The 24,702-nt window shown below is 45.5% G+C and overlaps 2 protein-coding genes and 1 pseudogene across 4 annotated transcripts; 1 reads left to right on the forward strand and 2 right to left on the reverse strand.

Annotated features, from left to right (window-relative positions):
* Positions 1-591: 591 nt before the first annotated feature.
* LOC123404292 (DNA-directed RNA polymerases IV and V subunit 2-like) lies at positions 592-2,288 on the reverse strand. Its single transcript, XM_045098219.1, has 2 exons — positions 1,686-2,288; positions 592-821 (listed from the first exon to the last, which is right to left on the reverse strand). The coding sequence occupies exons 1-2, from the start codon at positions 2,286-2,288 to the stop codon at positions 609-611; spliced, it is 816 nt and encodes a 271-aa protein (XP_044954154.1). The 3' UTR covers positions 592-608.
* Positions 2,289-2,994: 706 nt separating this feature from the next.
* On the forward strand, positions 2,995-3,602 carry LOC123405600 (annotated as a pseudogene).
* Positions 3,603-4,367: 765 nt separating this feature from the next.
* LOC123404291 (polyamine transporter PUT1) lies at positions 4,368-7,258 on the reverse strand. Of its 3 annotated transcripts, none has more exons than XM_045098217.1 (2): positions 6,650-7,258; positions 4,368-5,996 (listed from the first exon to the last, which is right to left on the reverse strand). In XM_045098217.1, exons 1-2 carry the CDS (start codon positions 6,761-6,763, stop codon positions 4,536-4,538), a joined length of 1,575 nt encoding a protein of 524 aa, XP_044954152.1. In that variant the 5' UTR covers positions 6,764-7,258; the 3' UTR covers positions 4,368-4,535. The 3 variants fall into 3 exon arrangements, with proteins under 3 accessions (XP_044954152.1, XP_044954151.1, XP_044954153.1); XM_045098216.1 differs by having other exon boundaries at positions 4,368-5,999; XM_045098218.1 differs by having other exon boundaries at positions 6,086-7,256.
* Positions 7,259-24,702: the final 17,444 nt, after the last annotated feature.

Consider the following 24,702-nt stretch of genomic DNA (forward strand, 5'->3'; position numbering starts at 1 on the left):
TAACTTGACATAAGTAGCAGTGCTTCTAGGCAGACGAAATGGATAAATAAAGCAAACATGGAATTGTTTTGTTAAATTTACAAAGGTAGCTGATAAATTCATTGTCTAAGTAACTTAAACTGAAATAGCTCATATTGTCTAAGCGGATTGCAGAAAACAACCACAGCTAAGGAGAATTGGTTTGTTATTTCCAATCCCAGTCACTGAACTGTTATGGCTTCATCACTTCATCCCATCTTATAGGTCTATAGTTCCTTAATTTATAATTCCAAACATATAACTGGCATTGAAAAATTTAACCAACAATTTCTTGATTTCCCAATGTAACCTAAGAAGCAAATATATTGATTTTAAATACTAATATATTGAAGTAAAATAAAAAGTCATAACAGTTCAACATATGGAAGCAGACCAATTCACATGGTACTCATGTAAACTTTTTTTTCTCGGAATGATTTCAATGGCATATATAATAAAAAAATCAAAACTAAGAAAGCTCGCAGCTCTGTACTCCGTCTTGGTGACAAAAGAAGCATTTACAGCATTTGATAATACAACATTCCCTGCATGATTCATCAACTAAAATAAGCAAAGAGAGATCAATAGAATTATACCTTCTCCATTCCCCTGATCAAAAAGTATCCACCAGAATCAAAAAGGCAGTCACTTTCCTTGAGTTCATGCAACCAGCATAAATTTGAATTAACCATGACTGGAAGGTGGCCAATAGACACCAGATGAGTTTCATCCATAAGAACCCTCTTGTGACCAAAAACATCATTCTCTGTTTTAGACTTGTCACTTTTCTCCATAGAATAAATCTGTGAACAGTTTCAAATACGTCAGGCAATTGGGTGACTCAGTGACTGTAACACCTAACGGTGTGTTTGGTAGGATGCATGAAGGGTGCATGAGCCTAAAAGTTCCCTTCCCGACCCACCCTTGGGTGTTTGGTAGAGTGTATGAAGGGTGCATGACTCCACACTAGCTTAACACAAATACAATAGATGCATGCATGAAGAGAGCATGCATGAAGAGGGGTGTTGAGATGAGCATGCACGAAGCGGGAACAACTATGCTGAGATGAGAATGCAACCAAACACACCCTAAGTGCACAAATATGAGTACCCAGTGATGATATGGTAACTTCAAAACACACACACCATAAGACATCTTAGCACATAGTTTATGAAAGTAAATTAACATATCAACACAACAGTTCAATAGAATCAAGTGCATAAAACATTAGCAGACATCAGTGGCATCTACAACTATGTATGTTGCTGACTGCTAAGCTAATCTGGAAAGCAGCCATTTGTTCCTTGACTGCTCGATTTCATGTTCTGTCAATGGACTGTTTTGCTACATTAATTGGGGTACCAGGGAATAAATCAACTACCAAATTAAATGAAGACAACATCAGCTTCACAAGATCAGTAGATAGATAGACAAGGTCTTTGCATCTTTTTACAGGATTAACTTACAAACAGGATTAAAATTGTGTGTTGTCAACAACACTTAAAAAAACAGGGTCATAGCATGCATGTCACATCATTTTACAGTTACAAATACTTTTGGAAGCATCGATCCCAGAGATTGCATTCATGTGTGCAACACTTCATAAACAGACAACAACATAAAAGAGTAAGTAATTATAGAATATAAAGAACATGAAGACTGCTGACCTGAATATGCACTTCTACTCCCATTTTGGAGGAATATGTCATATTTTGGAGGCGAGCATGTCTAGGCTTCAGCTTAAGTGACTCCTCATCAATATCATCTTTGCCAGACCAAAATACAGGCTTTTCCAGTTTCACTCTGCCAAACCTGATGACGGCACGCCTCCAACCACCAACAGTTCCTTTCTTTGAGGAATCATAACCTGGCTCGACAATCACTTCTCCAAGCGAATCAAATAGCTCCTGGAGCCCATGCGAGACAAACTCGTTGTAGGAATTTATCTGATGGCTAATCAGACCAACCTCATCAAAAAATGACCTTGATGCTTCCTTGCAGAACCTCTCTAGGCTTCCCAAGCTCATGTCAATTGGAACTTCTGCATGTGACTCGGAGTACTTTCCCTTACCATCACCATCCAAGGATGGTTTCTCATTCATATCAGCATCCACAGAAAGCTGTTTTCTGTCAACATCCATAGAAGACTGTCCATTTGAATCATCCACGGTATGGGATCTGCTCTCTTCATTGTCATACAATTTCATGGGGTCCAGCTCAGGCTCAGCGCCGTTTGCTGATTGCCCACTATCGCTTGATGGATCTTCCATCACGCTGATTGCCAACTTCTCAAGACTAACTACACATATCTGTCAGAACACTGAACTAATTATAATCGATCTTTTGTCGTGGTCTCTTCAAATCGAGCTCAAAGATCATAAATACTAATCAGAAATCACGAGGCAGATGAAATAATCTAGCACAAAGCCGCGCTGGAAGAGGATGAATTCAGGAAATAAATAATACCTCTTGGTTGAAATACTTGGTACTGGTGCTATCATTAGAATGAAGGACTTTATCGCTACATCCAAGTGATTGATATGGCCCTTGTATACCGTTCCATTAGACCCAATTCCGATCTTGCATGACCTTGCATTATCAATCTCTTCCCAAGTGAACTCTGAGAATGAAGCTGTAGCATTATCCACCCTGGCCTGGATCTGACTTAACTGAGCTTCCACTTCCATGCGCCTCGCAGCTAATTCATTCACCTGATACACATAAATAAGGATCAGAGGTAAGATGATTTAAACATTTCTGCTGAACTCGTAAATTCACCCTTTTTGACAGCAGCCACACCACTGACTTGCCTGAAGAGATGCATCAACAGACTTAAGCTTCAGCTTTTCAAGCTCTCTACTGACATCATGCTGCAATGGGACAGGTTGTCAGATCTTAACAGCACGTCGTAGTACCTGTTCTTTTGTCGCGTGGATACGTGACCATAATACTTTCATCGACTGGAGAATACTCCCGATGGATCGGTGGGCGGCCACGGCTGCCGGCCCGGCGGTGGCGGCGGGGGCGCCGTCCTACTGGTGCTACAGCTGCGAGCGGTTCGTGCGCACGGAGGGGGACGCCGGGCTGGCCTGCCCCGGCTGCGACGGCGGCTTCCTGGAGCAGATGGACGCGCCGCCGCCGCGCAGGGCCGTCGCGCGGGCCATCCTTCGTCCGACGCCGCGCCGCCGCGGACGCGCCCGCCGAGGTCCGGCCACGCCACCAGCAGCTTCGAGCGCTTCTACGACGACGGCGCCGGATCCGGCCTCCGCCCGCTGCCCGAGAGCATGTCCGACTTCCTCATGGGCTCCGGCTTCGAGCGCCTCCTCGAGCAGCTCGCCCAGATCGAGGCCGGCGGCTTCGGCGCCGTCCGCCCCTGCGACAATCCGCCGGCCTCCAATGCCGCCGTCGAGTCCATGCCCACCGTCGTCGTCGCCGCCTACCACGTCGGCGCCGACTCCCACTGCGCCGTCTGCAAGGAGGCCTTCGAGCTGGGCGACGAGGCCCGGGAGATGCCCTGCAGCCACATGTACCACCAGGACTGCATCCTTGCGTGGCTCGCGCTGCGCAACTCGGGAGCTTCTTGAACACAAGGAGCCACGCGGCGGCCGGGGCGTGGCCGGACGAGACGGAGGATAGGTGGTAGAAGCGGCGGAAGTCCGGGGAGGAGATGAGGTGGGACAGGGGACGGGCGACGGAGCGGACGCGGAGCAGCTCCGGGAGCGCGAGGCGGATGAGGATCTGATGGGAGGAGCACACCGGAGTCGCCGAGGAGAGAATAAGGTTTGGGTGGGGAGAGGGCTGTGGTGTGCACTGAGAGGAGAGGATAGGATCGAGTGGGGAGAGGGGGAGTGGGTGAGATTGTGGGGGGGGGGGGGTATCGGGTGGGGGGGGGAGTGGGTGGTTCGGGTGTGTTTTTTTTTAAACGAGGTGGGTGAGATTGTGAGGTTTTTCTTTTTTCACGAAATTGTTAGGTTATTTTTTATAACGAGAGTGGGTGATGTTTTTTTATACCGGGAGTATGTTCTTATATTTTTCTTTTTTTACCTTTTCTGTGTCTACCATGTTTATTTGTACATTATGGAATATTTGATTCTATTTTGACTACTTCCTCCATTCCTAATTATAAATCTTTTTAAATTTTCGAATATAAATAACATATGGATCAAAATGTTTATATGCATCCGTACGTAGTGTATAAAAGACATATATTTAATATCAAAATGTCCATATTAAAATTTTTGGTGTAGTATTTGTAAACGGATGGAGTATAACGTAACCACGTCATGTACCAGTTGTCAAGAGAATGAAACGCGTAATGATCGCCCCTTCCGGTGCTCCCTTCCAAATTGTAACCATCAACTTGCGACTATTTTTCTTTTTCTTTTTTTAACTTTACTTGAGACTATTTGGTTTACTCGATCTCGAAATTTGTACATCGCCAGTCAAAACTCAACAAGCGCAAACTGACGCGAGAATGCACCTGCTCCCGAGGCAAAAGTTTAGCCGATTTTTCGCCCCTACACGAGCAACGGGTCGTCGGGAGCGGCAGGCTGGTGGTTGACGTCAATGCCGGGGAGGTCCGAGTTGACGGAGAACCTGAGCCACTGCTTCTTCTCCACGAACTTCAGCAGAGGCTGCAGCACGAGCCCGATAGCCAGGGCACCGAGGCTCACCAGCGCCACCTTCAGCGTCGACAGCGCGAGCACCGCCACGATCAGCGCCGTCGCGGGCACCAGCATGACCACGCATCCGGCTGTGCCCAGCGGCACCCTGTACGGCCGCGGGGCGTCGGGCCGCCTCACCCGCAGCAGGACGAACGAGAGGAACTCGAGGAGCATGCCGAAGCAGTAGAGGAAGTTCTCGGCCGCCACGATTTCCTGGAAGCTCATCGTCGACAGCAGCAGCACGCCGGAGGCCGAGAAGAGGATGCCGACCAGCGGGGTTCCGTACCGCGACCGGGTCGCGAAGAAGGCCGGCAGCATGCCCCGCTCCGCCATGCCCAGGAGCTGGTATGAGTCGCTGCTCATCTCCGCCACGAACATGCCCATGTTCGACATCGCCGCCGCCGCCTGCATCCACCACATCAGCCACGCGCCGCCGAGCAGCTTCGCGATGTCCGCGAAGTAGCCGTCGGTCCACTGCCCCCTGTCCAGAGGCACCGCGCCGGTCCCGGCGAGGAGAGGGTACAGGTAACCGACGACCACGAAGATGACCGCGTAGAACAGCGCCTTGGGCAGAGTCTTTGCAGTGTTCTTGATCTCGCCGGATAACGTGCTGATCGAGTCCCAGTAGTTGAGGTTCCAGAACAGAGTGTTCAGGTACAGGTTCCAGTCGACGTTGTGGAGATCGACCTCGAGCCACCTCGCCGGCCGGAGCTTGGGGATGGAGATGAAGCCCATGACCAGGAAAGGCAGGAGGGAGAAGACCCCGAGGCAGATGGCAGCCCACCCAACGACGGTGAGCCCGCGGTAGTTGAGGAGCGTGAGCAGCGCGGTCAACCCAAGGACGGCGACAGTCCTCGGCGCGCCTCCGCCCAGCGCCGGGACGCCGGACTTGAGGTAGTCCAGGAAGAGGACGGGGTAGAGAGCGTTGTCGATGACGCCGCTGAGCCACTTCATCCAGCCCTGCTGGAACCCCCAGTAGGGGCCGAGCGCCGAGGCCACCCACACGACGTAGCCGCTGTTCTCCGGGAACATGGTGCCCAGCTCCGCCGTGATGAGGGCCTCCGGGACGCTCCAGATGACGGGGAGGGCAAGGAAGCCCGCGATGGCGAGGAGCGGCCCCGCCGCGCCCACGCTGTCCTCGATACCGAACGGCCCGCCGGAGACCTCGTAGAAGATGATGAAGATGAGCGGGACGATCGAGAGCGACGCCGGCGATGGCGCTGGCGCGCCGCCAGGGAGGCCCCGGTACTCCGTGCCTTCCTCGCCCATCGCCGGTGCGGCGCCGGTCGCCGGTCCGCCGTTCTGGGCGGGCTTCTGCTGGAGAAAAGAAGACGTAAACTTCTTCAGACGACAGCATTAGAGCATGAGAAGTGTTGAGTTGTGGCAACAAGCGATCAACTGACAGGATAGCAAATGCAGATGCAGTATCAAATCAAATGCTCATTCGCAAAAGAGAAAGAAGGATGGACGCCGTATCAATTCAAATGCTGTGATGGAGCTACGATATCTGAACTGATTGCTGTGCACTGTGCAGCTTCGGTGGAGTTGGACATTTTGCCGCTCGCCTACGCAGACGGCGGCGAGCGCTGTCCCTGTCCGGCTCATCGGCATTCGGTAACATCTGTCGCCGAACGTACCGCCACGTCGCTAGCTCCGCCTATACACGTTAACACGTATACTACAGCTCTACAAGGCTGGATAGGATTTCAGTGGGCTTGCCAATTGCAACCCACCAGGGGCTGGAGCTGTTCAGGGCTGGAGCTGAATGGGCCGTCGTGGCCGATTGCAGTGGGCTCCACGTCTGCTCCAAGGTTCCTCCGCTCGAGAAAAAATTCCCTGCTCTCGCACGCAGAATCGAATCTCCGCTTGCGTGCGCCGCGCGATGGCGGGGCAGCCAAATCGACGCGCCACCGCTACGACAACGACAAGATGCAGGATGAGGTGGAGAGGAGGTTGGGGGAGCTCACCTCTTGCCCTGCGTCCGCAGAGCCTGCTCCTGCGGGCGCCGCCACCGGCGGCGGCGGTGGCTGCGGCGGCGGAAGGCTGGATAGCGCCACCTCCGACCTCTCGACGCTGCCCATCGATTCGCGATTCCTGCGCCTCCCCGTCTGGCTACGGGTTCCTCTCGAGTCCCAATTATTGTTCCTGGAGAGCGACGTGGAATGTATTGATGCCGCGGAGAGCTTGGCGAAGAGGTGGCTTTGATTGAGTGAAGGATCCTTCCAGTCCGTCCCCAGATTAAGCGCAAGCTTGTATGCTGGTAATGGAAATGCAGCCCGTACAGCAAGGGACAACTGGATTGGGTTTTATTCCTTTTCTGGAGAAAAGGACCAGATTTGTTTGGACTATTGTCTTTTAAGTAGGGCTGGGCGTTCGGTTTATATGATTAATACGGTTCGGTTTATTCAGTTCTATGTAATTTTGGTTTCGAAGAAATAGAAATTGAAATAATCATTTAAAATTTAAAAACCGAACCATATTAATCATAATATATCAGTTCGGTTTGTTCGGTTAACCGAAAAACCAAAATTCATGCACTTGTCAATATAAGTGTAATGACTCGAGAGAACTCATTTGGATTGTATAATATGCAAAAAGATAATCATAAGTTCTAGAAACCTTAATATCATTCTATAATTCATTCGGTCAAGCAGACTAGTAACCATAATTAAGTAGAAAAAGCACATGGAATGTGAAATATATTATGTGCGAAGAAATGTGTGATGTCTTCATACTGTTGCACTTACGAAAACAAGGTATTACATGGGGTATCCCACATATTGGTTTGTTCGGTCTATTCAGTTTCTAGGCACCAAAAACCGAACAAAAACAAAACATCGAACAACCTTAAAATTTCCCACCGGACCAAAAAACAAACCACCAAATAAACCAACAAATCGGTTAATACAGTTCGGTTCGGTTTGGTTTTTCGGTTTTCGGTTTTATAGTGCCCACCCCTACTTTTAAGTTCCTGCGGAAATGTGTTGAATAAATAAAAGGTAAATGCACTGATGGTACATGAAGTTGTTTAGGATGTGTAATTTGATGCCAAATATTTTCAAATACGGAAAAAAAATTGTCTTTACAGCTCAAATCATGGCTGTCGTTGTATCGTGACTCGTGGGGCCCAGTGTCAGCGGTACGAAGCGGCTGGCCCATTTATGTTTTAGCATTTAGGACAGTAAAACTGAGCCTAATCGCTGCCCTCTCAGGCCATTAGAGATTTCAGTTATCAGGTCATCGTTTGGGTCGTTTATAGCCGTCCATTTACACTCAGTTCGTGATCTGGGCCTCTGTCCTAAAGGGCAGCTACTCTGGTGGAAATTTTGGAGCCGTGTGGTGCATTTAGGCCCCATACCGCAGAAAGCCCAATTAGGCCGATCGCTCCATAGAAAAGAAAAAGCAAACCCTTCCTTCCTCCTCCTCCCTCACGATCTAGGTGTGGTCGATGTGCTGCCGCCCGTCGCCCGCTGCTCTACTTTTCTTGATCCCGTAGCAGTGGCACCATACTCTCTTATCCAGACAATCGCTTAGTTGGGCAGCCACATCCAGTCTCCATGGAGTCGTTAGGGACGGGCGTGAAGAGGAAATGTGGTGGCGATGGCATGGAGGACTGACCGGATGTGTGGTTGCCAGACGGCGGAGGTAACGTGTATCTTGCTTGATCGCTCATCTATCGGACCACGCCAGCCTCGCTCCTTCCTCCCTAAATCTCCTAATTGATTCCTGGATTGACATAGCCGGCCTACCAGGGAGCCCATCGTGCTGGATCATCCAAGTTCAATCGGACTAAACGCTCGAAGGAATGTCCTAACCAAATTTTAGCACGGAGGCGCCTTCAAGAGCACCTTGCCATTGATAGTGATGTCTAGTGGAACGAGGACATCGTGAGGATTGACCGAAACATCAAAGGATTTGACGATTTCAAGGTTTGATATCCCGTTTATTCTCCCTGCTACTCCTATAAAACAATTTAATAGAGTCGAGGGATCAGGTACCACCGATGACAGATCTTCCATCGATGAGGGCGAATTGTTGGCAATGCTTATTATAAGGTTCAAAGGATTAAATCTGGGAACATAATTCTCGAAACGGAGGAGGTTGTGGTGTTCCCTGAGAGTTGAAGAAAGAGCATTCAAGGGAAGATGGTTCATTGCGAGTGGTCCTCCCAAAGAGAGGGGAGGACTCATTGCAGCATCACAAGGACGTAGTTAACGGTGCTACTGCTGATGGTAGAGAGGATATCAACGGCAAGGGAGACAAGGGAAAACCTGAGGGTGTGAAACTGAGTTTATTCTAGGTATATCTGTTTTTGCCGATCAACTCCATCTCAATCCCCAATTCCCTATCCATCTTCCTCTAATTTTTCTTTTGTTTCTGTAGAGGTCAGGCCAGGTTTACAACTAGGTATAAAGCTTCACGAGGACACATCTTCTTGGGATGGAAGATCATTAGTTACTCTTGCGTTGTAAAATTTCTATATTTTGTTGATGATAGCGACCCGGAGTTCTTTCAGATTTGCTTCTATCATGCATAGTAAAACTTTCATTCAGCTTATGTAGATGACGCACGGGTACTACAGTAAATACATTACCTATAAACTAAACTGGTTTATTTAGTAATTCTAATTTTGGTCCAACGATCGATCACTTGTTAAGGCTATATTGAACCATAAATTTCTTACTGGGCAGTACTATAGTTTGTTGATTATTCTCTTATTTAAATTTTAAAAACCAGAGGTTATTCAAAAGCTTTATTTCAAAACGAGTGCTCTTCAGAAACTACTACATGTATATGGTCACATCACATGCATGTTTCTTAATTTTCAATTGCTTCTGAATATCTGCGTAAGTACAATAGCATTTAAGTTTTTAGGCGTTGAACTAAATACCAATCAAAGTAGTAGTGAAAGGAAGATAATATAGGTTTAGATCGTATAAAAATGTCAAGCAATGCTTATTTATTCTCATTCAAGTTAAGATTTGCCTCTAAAACATTGCATGAACTCCTGCGCATATTGGATATTTTATTTATGCACCTTCTTGCATTTTAATTCCATGTAGTTATACACTCTATTTAATAAGTTATGTATCTTTTGGTACAAATGATTTTACCAGCTACACTGTACACATCTCTACTATGATTGTTGCAACTGGCAAGAAATAGGAAAAGACCCGAGTGAATCCAAGATGACATCAACCACCAAAGGTGAATCATTTGTGTAAACCTTTGGTTTTTGATACAAGAATAATCATGTGTTTTTTTCAAGGTGTGTGGCTTTCCTTCGGTGTGGTAATTATTATGATGATCATTAATCAGAGATTCATACATGTGTTGTTTTCTTCTTATAAAGCAAATCAAGTCTAAATCTTAGGTTCAAAAGTTATTCGACATGTTATGAATGCATCACTCACGAAAAGCATAGGTTCCATCCAATGACTTGGGCCGAGTTAATCCGTGCATTGATGTTTCGCCATTTCCTGAAGTTACATAACTCTTGTGGTTTCCTTCATGTTAATGTGGTTACTTCATTAAGTGAAGGTTAGCCACTGCTCCTTGATCAAGGCTATTAATTTATAGATATGTTTTAAAGTTTCTTCAGAGTAGCCCAGTGAAGAGTATAAGTAAGCAAGAGGCTATTACATAAAAAAAGACTTTTTCATTTGAATGAAGCCATAAGATATAAATGACCATACATATATTGTACTCCCCTGTTCATAAATACAAGTACTTTTAGAGATTTTAATATGGACAATATCTGGAGAAAATGGATGAATCTACACTTTAAAATATGTCTATATGCATTTGTATCTAATCCGTATCGAAATCTCTAAAAATACTTATATTTAGGAACGAAGAGAGTATACATGAAACTAAAATGTATATAACCTGTCCAGCTTAGTATTTCTCTTTTTTTCTCACCTTATATGAATTGAATTCCTATCAACCTATTGCCAAAATAGATGGGCGCAGCAATGCACGCCTTCGATGATATAGTAATACATTAATACTCCTAACCTCATAACGAATCTCGAGAGGAAAACACTAAAACGGTGGGAGAAAGTAGTCATTCCATTTTTTGCAATTTGGTCTAAGATCGACTTAGTATTATTCAGAAGCAGTAGCTCCCTTGATCCTCTTTGTTCTTTCTTTCCAACAGTTCCCGATCAACCGGAGGCGGATACGGGTGTGGCGATTGTTGGAAATATGCCCTAGAGGCAATGATAAAATAGTTATTATTATATTTCCTATTTCAAGATAATCGTTTATTATCCATGCTATAATTGTATTGAATGAAAGCATAGATACATGTGTGGATATATAGACAAAACAATGTCCCTAGCAAGCCTCTAGTTGGCTAGCCAGTTGATCAAGGATGGTTAAGGTTTTCTGACCATATGCAAGTGTTGTCATTTGATAGCTGGATCACATCATTAGGAGAATCATGTGCTCGACTAGACCCAAACTATGAACGTAGCATGTGACCGTGTCATTTTGTTGCTATTGTTTTCTGCGTGTCAAGTGTTCATTCCTATGACCATGAGATCATGTAACTCACTGACACCGGAGGAATACCTTGTGTGTATCAAACGTCACAACGTTATTGGGTGACTATAAAGGTGCTCTACAGGTATCACCGAAGGTGTTCGTTGAGTTAGCATGGATCAAGACTGGGATTTGTCACTCCGTGTGACGCAGAGGTATCTCGGGGCCCACTCGGTAATACAACATCACATACAAGCCTTGCAAGCAATGTGACTCAAGTGTAACTCACGGTATCTTGTATTACGGAACGAGTAAAGAGACTTGCCGGCAATGAGATTGAAATAGGTATAGGGATACCGACGATCAAATCTCGGGCAAGTAACATACCGTAGGACAAAGGGAATGTTATACGGGATTATATGAATCCTTGGCACAAAGGTTCAACCGATAAGATCTTCGTAGAATATGTAGGATCCAATATGGACATCCACGTCCTGCTATTGGATATTGATCGAGGAGTGTCTCGGGTCATGTCTCGAACCCGCAGGGTCTGCACATTTAAGGTTCGTTGATGTTTTAGTATAGATGAGTTATATGTGTTGGTGACCGAAGGTTGTTCGGAGTCCCAGATGAGATCACAGATGTCACGAGGCTTTCCGGAATGGTCCGGAAACGAAGATTGATATATAGGATAGTTTCATTTGGTCACCGGAAAGTTTTTGGGCATTACCGGCAGTGTACCGGGAGTGACGAATGGGTTCCGGGTATTCACCGGGAGGGGCCCACCCACCCGGGAGTGAGCCCAGCAACCCTAGGGTGGCGCACCAGCCCTTAGTGGTCTGGGAGGCCAGCCCAAGAGTGCTATGGTGCCACAAGTGGAAAAAACCAAAGGAAAAGAAATAACAAGGAAAGAGGGAGGTGGGAAGGAAGGAGTGGACTCCTTCGCCCAAACCGAATTGGGGTGGGAGTCCACCTCCTCCCATCGGTCGACGCCCTTAGGGCTCCCTTGAGCCCCAAGGCTAGCCCCTCCCCTCCTCCTACATATATTGGTGGTTTTATGGCTTTTGAGACACAACTTTGCCACGTGCAACTCAAACCTATACCACGTAGTTCTTCCTCTAGATCGGATTTCTGCGGAGCTCGGGCGGAGCCGTGCAGGAGTTGATTATCACCACCACCGGCTCGCCGTCACGCTGCCGGAGAACTCATCTACTTCTCCGTCTCTCTTGCTGGATCAAGAAGGCCGAGATCGTCATCGAGCTGTACGTGTGCTGAACACGGAGGTGCCATCCGTTCGGCGCTAGATCGGAACGGATCGTGGGACGACAGTGATTTGAATCACGAAGCTGTACCACTACATCAACCGCGTTTCTTAATGCTTCCTGCTTAGCTATCTACAAGGGTATGTGGATCTAATGTCCTCTCGTAGATGAACATCACCATGATAGGTCTTCGTGTGCATAGGATTTTTTTTGTTTCCCATGCAACGTTCCCCAAAAGTGGCATCATGAGCTAGGTTCATGCGTAGATGTTATCTCGAGTAGAACACAAAAGTTTTTGTGGGCGTTGATGTTTGATTTTCTGCCCTCCTTAGTCTTTTCTCGATTCGGCGGTATTGTTGGATTGAAGCGGCCCGGACCAACATTACTCGTACGCTTACGAGAGACTGGTTTCATCGACCAACATGCAACTCGTTGCATAAAGATGACTGGCGGGTGTCGGTTTCTTCAACTTTAGTTGAATTGGATTTGACCAAGGCGGTCCTTGGAGAGAAGTTAAATAGCAATTTGCACATCTTCGTTGTGGTTTTTGCGTAAGTAAGATGCGATCATACTAGATGCCCATAGCAACCACGTAAAACATGCAACAACAAATTACAGGACGTCTAACTTGTTTTTGCAGGGTATGCTTGTGATATGATATGGCCAAAGACATGATGTGATATATTGGATGTATGAGATGATCATGTCGTAATAGTTAATATTGACTTGCACGTCGATGCTACGACAACCGACATGAGCCATAGGGTTGTCTTTAAACTAACTTTTGTGTTTGCAGATGCGTTTACTATATCGCTAGGTTGTAGCTTTAGTAGTAATAGCATAGATAGCACGATAACCTCGATGGCGGCAAGATGATGGAGATCATGGTGTGGCGCCGGTGACAAGAAGATCATGCCGGTGCTTTGGTGATGGAGATCAAGAAGCACAAGATCATGGCCATATCATGTCACTTATGAATTGCATGTGATGTTAATCCTTTTATGCACCTTATTTTGCTTAGAATGACGGTAGTATTATAAGGTGATCCCTCACTAAAATTTCAAGAAGAAATTGTGTTCTCCCTGACTGTGCACCGTTGCGATAGTTCCTCATTTCGAGACACCACGTGATGATCGGGTGTGATAGACTCAACGTTCACATACAACGGGTGCAAAACAGTTGGACACGCGAAACACTCGAGTTAAACTTGACGAGCCTAGCATGTGCAGACATGGCCTCGGAACACAAGAGACCGAAAGGTCAAGCATGAATCATATAGTTGATATGATTAGCATAGAGATGTTTACCACTAAAACTATACTCAACTCACGTGATGATCGGACTTGAGTTAGTAGATTTGGATCATGCACCACTCAAATGACTAGATGGATGTATTTTTTGAGTGGGAGTTTATTAGTAATTTTATTAGTTAAACTCTAGTTATCTTGAACATAGTCTAAGTCCACTTTGCAATATTTTATGTTGTAGATCAATGGGTCACGTAGTAGCAACCCTGAATTTCAATACGATCCTAGAGAAAGCTAAGTTGAAAGATGATGGAAACAACTTTGTAGACTGGGCACATGATCTTAGGCTCATCCTACAAGCTCGGAAAAAGAATTATGTCCTTGATGCTGCGCTAGGAGATGAACCACCCGCTACATCTGACCAAGATGTTTTGAATGCTTGGCAATCGCGTAAGGAGGACTACTCAGTAGTTCAATGTGCAGTCTTGTATGGCTTGGAACCGGGACTTCAACGTCACTTTGAGCGTCATGGAGCATATGAGATGTTCAAGGAGTTGAAGTTTATCTTTCAGAAGAACGCCCGGATCGAGAGGTATGAGACCTCCAATAAATTCTATGCTTGCAAGATGGAGGAGAATTCGTTTGTCAGTGAACATGTGCTCCAAATGTCTGGGTACTCAAACCGTCTAGCTGAGCTGGGGATTGAACTCCCGCAAGAGGCTATCACTGACAGAATTCTTCAATCAGTGCCACCTAGCTATAAGAGCTTTGTGTTGAACTATAACATGGAAGGGATGATCAAGTCACCCGGCGAGTTATTCACGATGCTGAAAGTCGCAGAGTCAAAACTCTGGAAAAAGCATCAAGTGTTGATGGTCGATAAGACCACTGGTTTCAAGAAAAACAGCAAAGGCAAGAAGGGTAACTCCAAGAAGAGCGGTAAGACTGTTGCCAATCCGACGAAGAAACCCAAGGCTGGACCTAAGCCGGAAACAGAGTGTTATTATTGCAAGGGGATGGGTCACTGGAAGCGCAACTGCCCACGTATTTGGCTGATAAGAAGGCGGCCATAGAAAAATCAGGTATATGTGATATACATGTTATTGATGTATAGTTAACCAACTCTCGTAGTAGTGTCTGGGTATTTGATACCGGTTCTGTTGCTCATATTTGCAACTCGAAACAGGAACTTCGGAATAAACGAAGGCTGGCGAAGGATGAAGTGACGATGTGCGTGGGAAATGGTTCCAAGGTTGATGCAATCACCGTCGACACAGTCTCACTTCAGTTACCATCATGATTAGTTATGAACTTAAACAATTGTTATTTAGTGCATGCGTTAAGCATGAACACTATATCTGGATCTTGTTTATTGCGAGACGGTTACTCGTTTAAGTCAGAGAATAATGGTTGTTCTATTTCTATGAGTAATATCTTTTATGGTCATGCACCCAATGTGAGAGGATTGTTCATATTGAATCTTGATTGTGATGACACACATATACATAACATTGAGACCAAAAGATGTAGAATTAACAATGATAGTGCCACATTTTTGTGGCACTGCCGCTTAGGTGATATTGGTGTAAAGCGCAGGAAGAAACTCCATTCCGATGGGCTTTTGGAGTCACTTGATTTTGAATCACTTGACACGTGCGAACCATGCCTCATGGGCAAGATGACTAAGAATCCGTTCTCCGGAACGATGGAGCGTGCAAGTGATTTATTGGAGATCATACATACCGATGTGTGCGGTCCAATGAGTGTGGAGGCGCGCGGCGGATATCGTTATTTTCTCACCTTCACTCACGATTTGAGTAGGTATGGATATATCTACTTGATGAAGCACAAGTCTGAAACGTTTGAGAAGTTCAAGCAATTTCATAGTGAAGTTGAAAATCATCGTAACAAGAAGATCAAGTTCCTATGTTCTGATCGTGGGGGTGAATATCTGAGTTTTGAGTTTGGTGCTCACTTGAGACAATGTGGAATCGTTTCACAGTTAACACCGTCTGGAACACCACAACCTAATGGTGTGTCCGAACGTCGTAATCGTACTTTGTTAGATATGGTGCAATCTATGATGTCTCTTACCGATTTGCTGTTATCGTTTTGGGGTTATGCATTAGAGTCAGTTGCATTTACTTTAAATAGGGCACCGTCAAAATCCGTTGAGACGACACCATACGAGCTGTGGTACGGCAAGAGGCCAAAGTTGTCGTTTCTTAAAGTTTGGGGATGTCATGCTTATGTCAAAAAGCTTCAGCCTGAAAAGCTGGAACCCAAAGTGGAAAAGTGCGTCTTCATAGGTTACCCAAAGGAGACAGTTGGGTACACCTTCTATCTCAGATCCGAGGGCAAAGTGTTTGTTGCTAAGAACGGAGCTTTTCTTGAGAAGGAGTTTCTCTTGAAAGAATTGAGTGGGAGGAAGATAGAACTTGATGAGGTTGTCGAACCTCTACTTCCTCTAGAGGGTGGCGCAGGGCAGGGGAAACCTCTGTTGAAGCGAGGCCAGTTGAGGAGGAAGCTAATGATGATGATCGTGAAGCTTCGGATCAAGTTCCTTTCGGACCTCGCAGGTCGACAAGATCACGTACTGCTCCTGAGTGGTACGGTAATACTGTCTTATCAATCATGTTGTTAGACAACAATGAACCTGCGAATTATGAAGAAGCAATGGTGGGCCCGGATTCCAACAAATGGCTAGAGGCCATGAAGTCCGAGATAGGATCTATGTATGAAAACAAAGTGTGGACTTTGGAAGTATTACCTGAAGGCCGCAAGGCTATTCAGAACAAATGGATCTTGAAGAAGAAGACAGACGTGGACGGTAATGTAACCGTTCATAAAGCTCGACTTGTGGCAAAGGGTTTTTCACAAGTTCAAGGAGTTGACTACGATGAGACGTTCTCACCGGTAGCGATGCTTAAGTCTGTCCGAATCACGTTAGCAATAACTGCATTTTCCGATTATGAAATCTGGCAGATGGATGTCAAAACGGCGTTCCTTAACGGTTTCGTAAGGAAGAGTTGTATATGATGCAACCTGAAGGTTTTGTCGATCCAGAGAATTCTAATAAAGTATGCAAGCTTCAGCGGTCCATTTATGGACTGGTGCAAGCATCTCGGAGTTGGAATAAGCGCTTTGATGAGGTGATCAAAGCATTTGGGTTTATACAAGTTGTTGGAGAATCTTGTATTTATAAGAAAGTGAGTTGGAGCTCTGTGGCGTTTCTAATATTATATGTGGATGACATATTGCTGATTGGAAACAAAGTGGAGTTTTTAGAGAGCGTAAAAGATTACTTGAACAAATGTTTTTCTATGAAGGACCAAGGAGAAGCTGCTTACATTCTAGGCATTAAGATCTATAGGGATAGATCGAGGCGCCTGATAGGACTTTCACAAAGCACATACCTTGATAAAGTTTTGAAGAAGTTCAAAATGGAACAGTCCAAGAAGGGGTTCCTGCCAGTATGACAAGGTATAAAGTTGAGTAAGACTGAGTGTCCAGTAACCGCGGAAGATAGAGAAAAGATGAGTACCGTCCCCTATGCTTCAGCCATAGGGTCTATCATGTATGCAATGCTGTGCACTAGACCAGACGTCAGCCTGGCCATAAGTATGGCAAGTAGGTTTCAAAAATCCAGGAGTGGATCACTGGACGGCGGTCAATAATATTCTGAAGTACCTGAAATGGACTAAGGAAATGTTTCTCGTTTATGGAGGTGACGAAGAGCTCGTCGTAAAGGGTTACGTCGACGCAACCTTTGACACTGATCCGGATGAGTCTAAGTCTCAAACCGGATACGTATTTATTCTTAATGGGGGTGCGATATGCTGGTGCAGTTCCAAGCAAAACATCGTAGCAGATTCCACATGTGAAGCGGAGTACATGGCTGCCTCAGAGGTAGCTAAGGAGGGTGTCTGGATGAAGCAGTTCATGATGGATCTTGGAGTTGTGCCGAGCGCACTAAATTCAGTAACTATGTTCTGTGACAACACTGGTGCCATTGCTTTAGCAAAGGAACCAAGGTTTCACAAGAAGACCTGACACATCAAACGACGCTTCAACCTCATCTGTGACTACGTCGAAGGAGAGGACGTAAATATTTGCAAAGTGCACATGTATCTGAATGTAGCAGATGCACTAACTAAACCTCTTCCACTAGCGAAGCATGATGAACACCAGAACTGTATGGGTGTTAGATTCATTCCAATGTAAATCACATAGCAATGTGAGACTAGAGTATTGACTCTAGTGCAAGTGGGATACTGTTGGAAATATGCCCTAGAGGCAATGATAAAATAGTTATTATTATATTTCCTGTTTCAAGATAATCGTTTATTATCCATGCTATAATTGTATTGAATGAAAGCATAGATACATGTGTGGATATATAGACAAAACAATGTCCCTAGCAAGCCTCTGTTTGGCTAGCCGGTTGATCAAGGATGGTTAAGGTTTTCTGACCATATGCAAGTGTTGTCACTTGATAACTGCATCACATCATTAGGAGAATCATGTGATGGACTAGACCCAAACTATGAACGTAGCATGTGATCGTGTCATTTTGTTGCTATAGTTTTATGCATGTCAAGTGTTCATTCCTATGACCATGAGATCATGTAACTCACTGACACCAGAGGAATACCTTGTGTGTATCAAACTTCACAACGTTACTGGGTGACTATAAAGGTGCTCTACAGGTATCACCGAAGGTGTTCGTTGAGTTAGCATGGATCAAGACTGGGATTTGTCACTCCGTGTGACGGAGAGGTATCTCGGGGCCCACTCGGTAATACAACATCACATACAAGCCTTGCAAGCAATGTGACTCAGGTGTAACTCACGGGATCTTGTATTACGGAACGAGTAAAGAGACTTGCCGACAACGAGATTGAAATAGGTATAGGGATACCGACGATCAACTCTCAGGCAAGTAATATACCAAAGGACAAAGGGAATGTTATACGGGATTATATGAATCCTTGGCAGAGAGGCTCAACCGATAAGATCTTCGTAGAATATGTAGGATCCAATATGGATATCCAGGTCCCGCTATGGGATATTGACCGAGGAGTGTCTCGGGTCATGTCTACATAGTTCTCGAACCCGCAGGGTCTGCACACTTAAGGTTCGATTATGTTTTAGTATAGTCGAGTTATAAGTATTGGTGACCAAAGGTTGTTCGGAGTCCCAGATGAGATCACGGAAATCATGAGGGTTTTTGGAATGGTCCGGAAACGAAGATTTATATATAGGATGGTTTCATTTGGTCACTGGAAAGTTTTCGGGCATTACTGACAGTGTACCGGGAGTGACGTATGGGTTCCGGGTATTCACCGGGAGGGGCCCACCCACCCGGGAGTGAGCCCAGCAACCCTAGGGTGGCGCACCAGGCCTTAGTGGGCTGGTGAGGCCAGCCCAAGATGGCTATGGCGCCACAAGTGGGAAAAACCAAAGGAAAAGAAAAAACAAGGAAAGAGGGAGGTGGGAAGGAAGGAGTGGACTCCTTTGCCCAAACCGAATTGGGGTGGGAGTCCACCTCCTCCCATCTGTCGGCACCCTTGGGGCTCCCTTGAGCCCCAAGGCTAGCCCCTCCCCTCCTCTTATATATATTGGTGGTTTTAGGGCTTTTGAGGCACAACTTTGCCACGTGCAACTCAAACCTATACCACGTAGTTCTTCCTCTAGATCGGATTTCAGCGGAGCTCGGGCGGAGCCTTGCAGGAGTAGATCATGACCACCACGGGTGCGCCATCACATTGTCGGAGAACTCATCTACTTCTCCGTATCTCTTGCTGGATCAAGAAGGCCAAGATCGTCATCGAGCTGTACGTGTGTTGAACGCGGAGGTGTCGTCCGTTCGGCGCTAGATCGTAACGGATCGTGGGACGACGGTGATTTGAATCACGAAGCCGTACCACTACATCAACCGCGTTTCTTAACGCTTCCCGCTTAGCTATCTACAAGGGTATGTGGATCTAATCTCCTCTCATAGATGAACATCACCATGATAGGTCTTCGTGTGCATAGGAAATTTTTTGTTTCCCATGCAACGTTCCCCAACAGCGATTACGCCCGAGCCTCGCTGTCGGCAGCCCGGCAAGGATTCACCGCACTATGGTGATTTTCCTTTGTATCGTGTGTCGCTTGTAGGTGCCATCTCTTCCCCTCTCTCACCCGGTTTAGGGGCACAATCATTTCATTGTAATTTGATTTTACATGTATGTTTCATGTAGCGTGTGCTGCGATTTTAGTATGTGTTCATCCAAGATGGATTACATGGGGAAAAGAGGTGATTTGTTCTGTACATAAGTGAACTAATGTTGATTTATGTGTGCACATAACTCATTGTAAGGGTTGTATGAGTTAACTGATTTTTTAACACTTTAGGCATAACAGAATTTCTGGATAGATTCAGTTATCTCAATTTCAGCTTGCATAGTTTCTCACTATACTTGCTATTTTCTGAGGGTCTAATAGCTCTAGTTCAAAAGGTTTTCGCACATGCCGAGCACAGATTTTGTGTTAGGCACCGCTACCAAAATTTCCACAAATTGCATAAGGGTGAGCAGTTGAAGAATGATCTTTGGGCAATTGCAAGATCCACAAATGAGATTGAACACAAGAAAACCATGGACAAGTTAACACATGACATTGAGGAGGCTTATGGGTGGTTTGAGGGATTAGGGCCAAGAACATGGATTAAGGCATTTTTCAACACATTCCCAAAGTGTGATATCTTGTTAAATTACATGTCGTAGGTTTTCAACAGGTTAGCTTCCAATCCATCCATATCTAATTAGTTACATATAATTAGTTTAGACCATGCCATCATAGTGATTATTAATTGTAGTTATATATTGGAGGAAAGAGAACTACCAATGGTGTGAATGTTGAAGAACATTCATGACAAGTTATCTCATACAATTGTTAGCAAACAAAAAGAATCAGATAATTGGACTGGCCCTAATCCCTCAAACCACCTGAGTCCACTTTCGTTGCAAATGCAAGAGTTGAGATTCCACCTGCCAGAGTGACTACAACTATGTCCAGGGGCAGGCATTAAACAACCAGAACAGGAACTTTAGGGGCTGGGAGAGGACCAAGACGGGGGTTGTTGCTGGCAGAGGAACAATAGGAGGGGCTCGAAGGGGAACAACAGGAATTTTTGGCGTCGGTCTCACGTCAAGGCAGTGCCCGAGGGGCCATAAGACAGGGGGCGCGCCCCCTAGCTTGTGGGCAGGTGGTGGACCCCTCCTGTTGATTCTTTCGTCAGTATGTTTTACATTTTCCAAAAATATTCTCTGTAAATTTTAAGCCCATTCCGAGAACTTTTATTTCTGCACAAAAACAACACCATGGTAGTTCTGGTGAAAACAGCGCTAGTCCGGGTTAGTTCTAATCAAATCATACCAAAATCATATAAAATTATTGTAAACATGTCATGAACACTTCATAAATTATAGATACGTTGGAGACGTATTAGTATCCCCTAGCTTAATTCCTACTCGTCCTCGAGTAGGTAAATGATAAAAGAAATAATTTACAAAGTGTGAATGCTAGCGAGTGCACAAGTTTGATCATACTTCCAATCACTTTTTATAGCATCAATATAAACCATAAAGAGTATCTCATCTCGTAAAACTTCCCACGATCAAGTAACAAGCTATTCACATGTTAAAGTATAGACCAAAAAGTTTCTTGAAAACTAACAAACCATAATCCTAGTCATCGAACAATTGCAATTCATCTTATTTTCAGGAAGGGCCTATGTAAGAGCTTTGATTTAGCAAATTCCACATATTCAACTATCATATAGTCTTATATGATTATTGACACTCAAAGCATATTTTAAGAAGAAATAACATCCATCGAACACAGAGAAAGATAGGGGCTTAATGTTTCGCCTCCCAACTTATTTATCATATAGATAATTGTCAACAATAATAATTCATGATCCAATATATTTGTGTGGATATATATGTCTAGATCATTCCCCAACACATGCCGCTTGCCAAGAGAAAAAGGCAAAATATAGGAAGTGGTGAAGTTCTCCATGACTCTTGCATAAAGGTAAGTGCTAGAAAGTAAAAGATAGGCCCTTCGTAGAGAGAAGCATTGATTTGTAGAGGTCCCAGAGCTCAAGCTTTTAAAACAGAGACGAATAATAATTTTGAGCGGTGTGCTTTAATTGTCAACATAACAACCAAGAGATCTCGGTATCTTCCATGCTAAATACATTATATGCGCTTCCCAAATAGAATGGTAAAGTTTTTACCCCCCCTCCACCAACCAATCACACTTCACGATGAGCCGAATCCACGGGTACCGTCTATACAAACAACAATCCTGGGGGAGTTTTGTTTCATTATATTTGGATTTGATTTTTTTGAGCATGGGACTGGGCATCCGAATACCAGGCACTTTCTCGTGAATGATAGTGAATCAACACATATTGTGAGAATAACTCACCTAGCATGGAAGATACTGACAGCCCCTAGTCACTATATTGAGCGATTCGGGCATACAAAACATAATATTATTTGAAGGTTTAGAGTTTGGCACATGCACATTTACTTGGAACGGGAGGTAAACACTACAAGAAATATGCTAACTTGTGACCTTCTGTATGTGACCCTTGAAGAAATGGTCGTAAATCTATGACCATTTGAGGACAATTGGTTGTGAGCTATTCGAGGTGCTCCAAATCCTAAACAGCAATGACCATTTTGGTAAGAAAGGTCATAATTTCATTAGAGGAAATGGTCGTAAAGCGGACATCACTGGTCTGCTGCCTTGTTTCGAGCTGATAACAACCAATATAAATGATCACTACACTTGAGTTCGAATGCATTAGGTTCATTAGGCAGCCACCTCAGCATCCTCGGCTTACGTGTCATTTTTGGTTACTTCTCGTTCAATAGAATTCACACACCGACAGGTGGGACCAATTTGTTAGCAGAAGCACACACGAGCGCCAAATTCGTTGGGTAATTTTTTTGGCCGAGCCAGGACTCGAACCCACGACCACTGGGTTATCGTTGTTTGTTTACTACCACTAGGCTAGAGAGGGATTGCTGCCCATCTACCGGAATGACTGTGTATATTATTTAAAACAGGGGTTGTCTCTTGCCAAATCTAAGTCATTGACAAGTGGGACCTCTTTCTAGGATTGGACAGCGCCAACACTTAGCCAAAATTTCTAGGTCTTCCACGACAAGGGCGGCAGCGGAGGCAATGGCGGGGGCGGGGGCCGGCAGCGGAAGCAACCGGGTAGGGCGGTGGCGGCGACCGGCGGTGGTGGTGCCGGGGCCGCTCACCTCGACAACGACAGGAACGGCGACCTCGCCGCTTGCCTCGCCCACGACAGGAATGGTGACCTCGCGCACACATGGGGGAGTCTTTGCTGCCGAGCATGGGGGAGTCGCCGCCGCCGCAAGCAGGCCTCTCCTCCCACGTATGCACCCCTCTCCTCTCCCCCTTACCTCTGTGTTGATGTCCACACACACAAACACACACACACACACACACACTTATTTGATGTAGATTTGTTAGGAGAATTTACACACACACATACACACACTGATTTGATGTAGGTTTGTTGTAAGCTTGGAAATATCTCTTGGAAATGTCATTGATGAATTTGGTATAAATTCTGAAGAGAATTTATGTTGATGAAATTGCTAGGAGAATTGTTGTTGATGAAATTTTGCTAGGAGAATTGTTGTTGATGAAATTGTTACACCTCTAAATATGAAGGGAGTTGATGTAGATTTGATGTTAGACCTCTGAAATTTCATCCTCAAATCTATTAAAGAACATCATTGTTGATGTAGATTTGATGCAAACTAGGAAAAATCTCATTGATGTAGATTTGATGCAATCTTGGAAATGTCATTCATGTAAATTTAAAGTGCTGTTATTGTTGGTGGTTTAACCAAAATAGTTCTTTGTGGTAGCATATGTTGTTATTGTTGGTGGTTTAACCAAAGTAGTTGTTTGTAAACCACCTCTATTTTTTTGTGAAGCAGCTGTTGGGGATCATAGTAGTTATTCAAAAATTTCCGTACGAAACATCAAGATCAAACTAGGAGAAACAAGCAACGAGAGAGGTAGAGCATCTCCATACCATTGAAGATCTCAAAGAGGAAGCGTTACAATGAACGCGGTTGATGGAGTCGTACTCGCGGCGATTCGATTCAAACACCGAACATTTGGTATCTCCGCGTTCAACACACCTACAGCCCGGCGATGTCGCCTCCTTCTTGATGCAACAAGGAGGGAGGAGAAGTTGAGGGAGATCTCCGGCAGCACGATGGCATGGTGGCGATGGAGTATGTGGCTCTCCGGCAGGGCTTAGCCAAGCTGCGCACAGGAGGAGAAGAGGGAGAGGTAGGGCTGCGGCAGGAGGTGGTGTTCAAGGTGTGTTCAGCCCTCCCAAACCCTCCACTATATATAGGAGGGAGGGAGAGGGGGTGTGCCACCCCTAGGGAAACCCTAGGAGGTACGACAGCCCTAGATGGAGGTGGGGCGGCGCCCTAGGAGCTGGCTTGCCACCCAAGGCAGCCCCCACGCCTAGGGTTTGGCCTCCCTTGCCTCCTTGTGCCCCTTGGGCCTTGGTGGGTGGAACACCAGCCCATATAGGGGCTGGTTCCCTTCCACTTTTGACCCGCGTGGACCTTCGGGGCTGGTGGCCCCTCCCGGTGGACTCCCGGTACCCTTCCGGTGGTCCCGATACAATACCGGTGATCCCCAAAACATTTCCGATGATCAAATCTCCACTTCCTATATATGAATCTTTACCTCCGGACCATTCTGGAAATCCTCGCGACGTCCGAGATCTCATCCGGGACTCCTAACTACCTTCGATAACCACATATACGATTCCCATAACAACTCTAGCGTCACCGAACCTTAAGTGTGTAGACCCTACGGGTTCGGGAACCATGCAGACATGACCGAGACATCTCTTCGGCGAATAACAAACAACGGGATCTGGATACCCATGTTGGCTCC

Source organism: Hordeum vulgare, chromosome 6H, assembly GCF_904849725.1.
Source record: "Hordeum vulgare subsp. vulgare chromosome 6H, MorexV3_pseudomolecules_assembly, whole genome shotgun sequence".
Taxonomy (NCBI): domain Eukaryota; kingdom Viridiplantae; phylum Streptophyta; class Magnoliopsida; order Poales; family Poaceae; genus Hordeum; species Hordeum vulgare.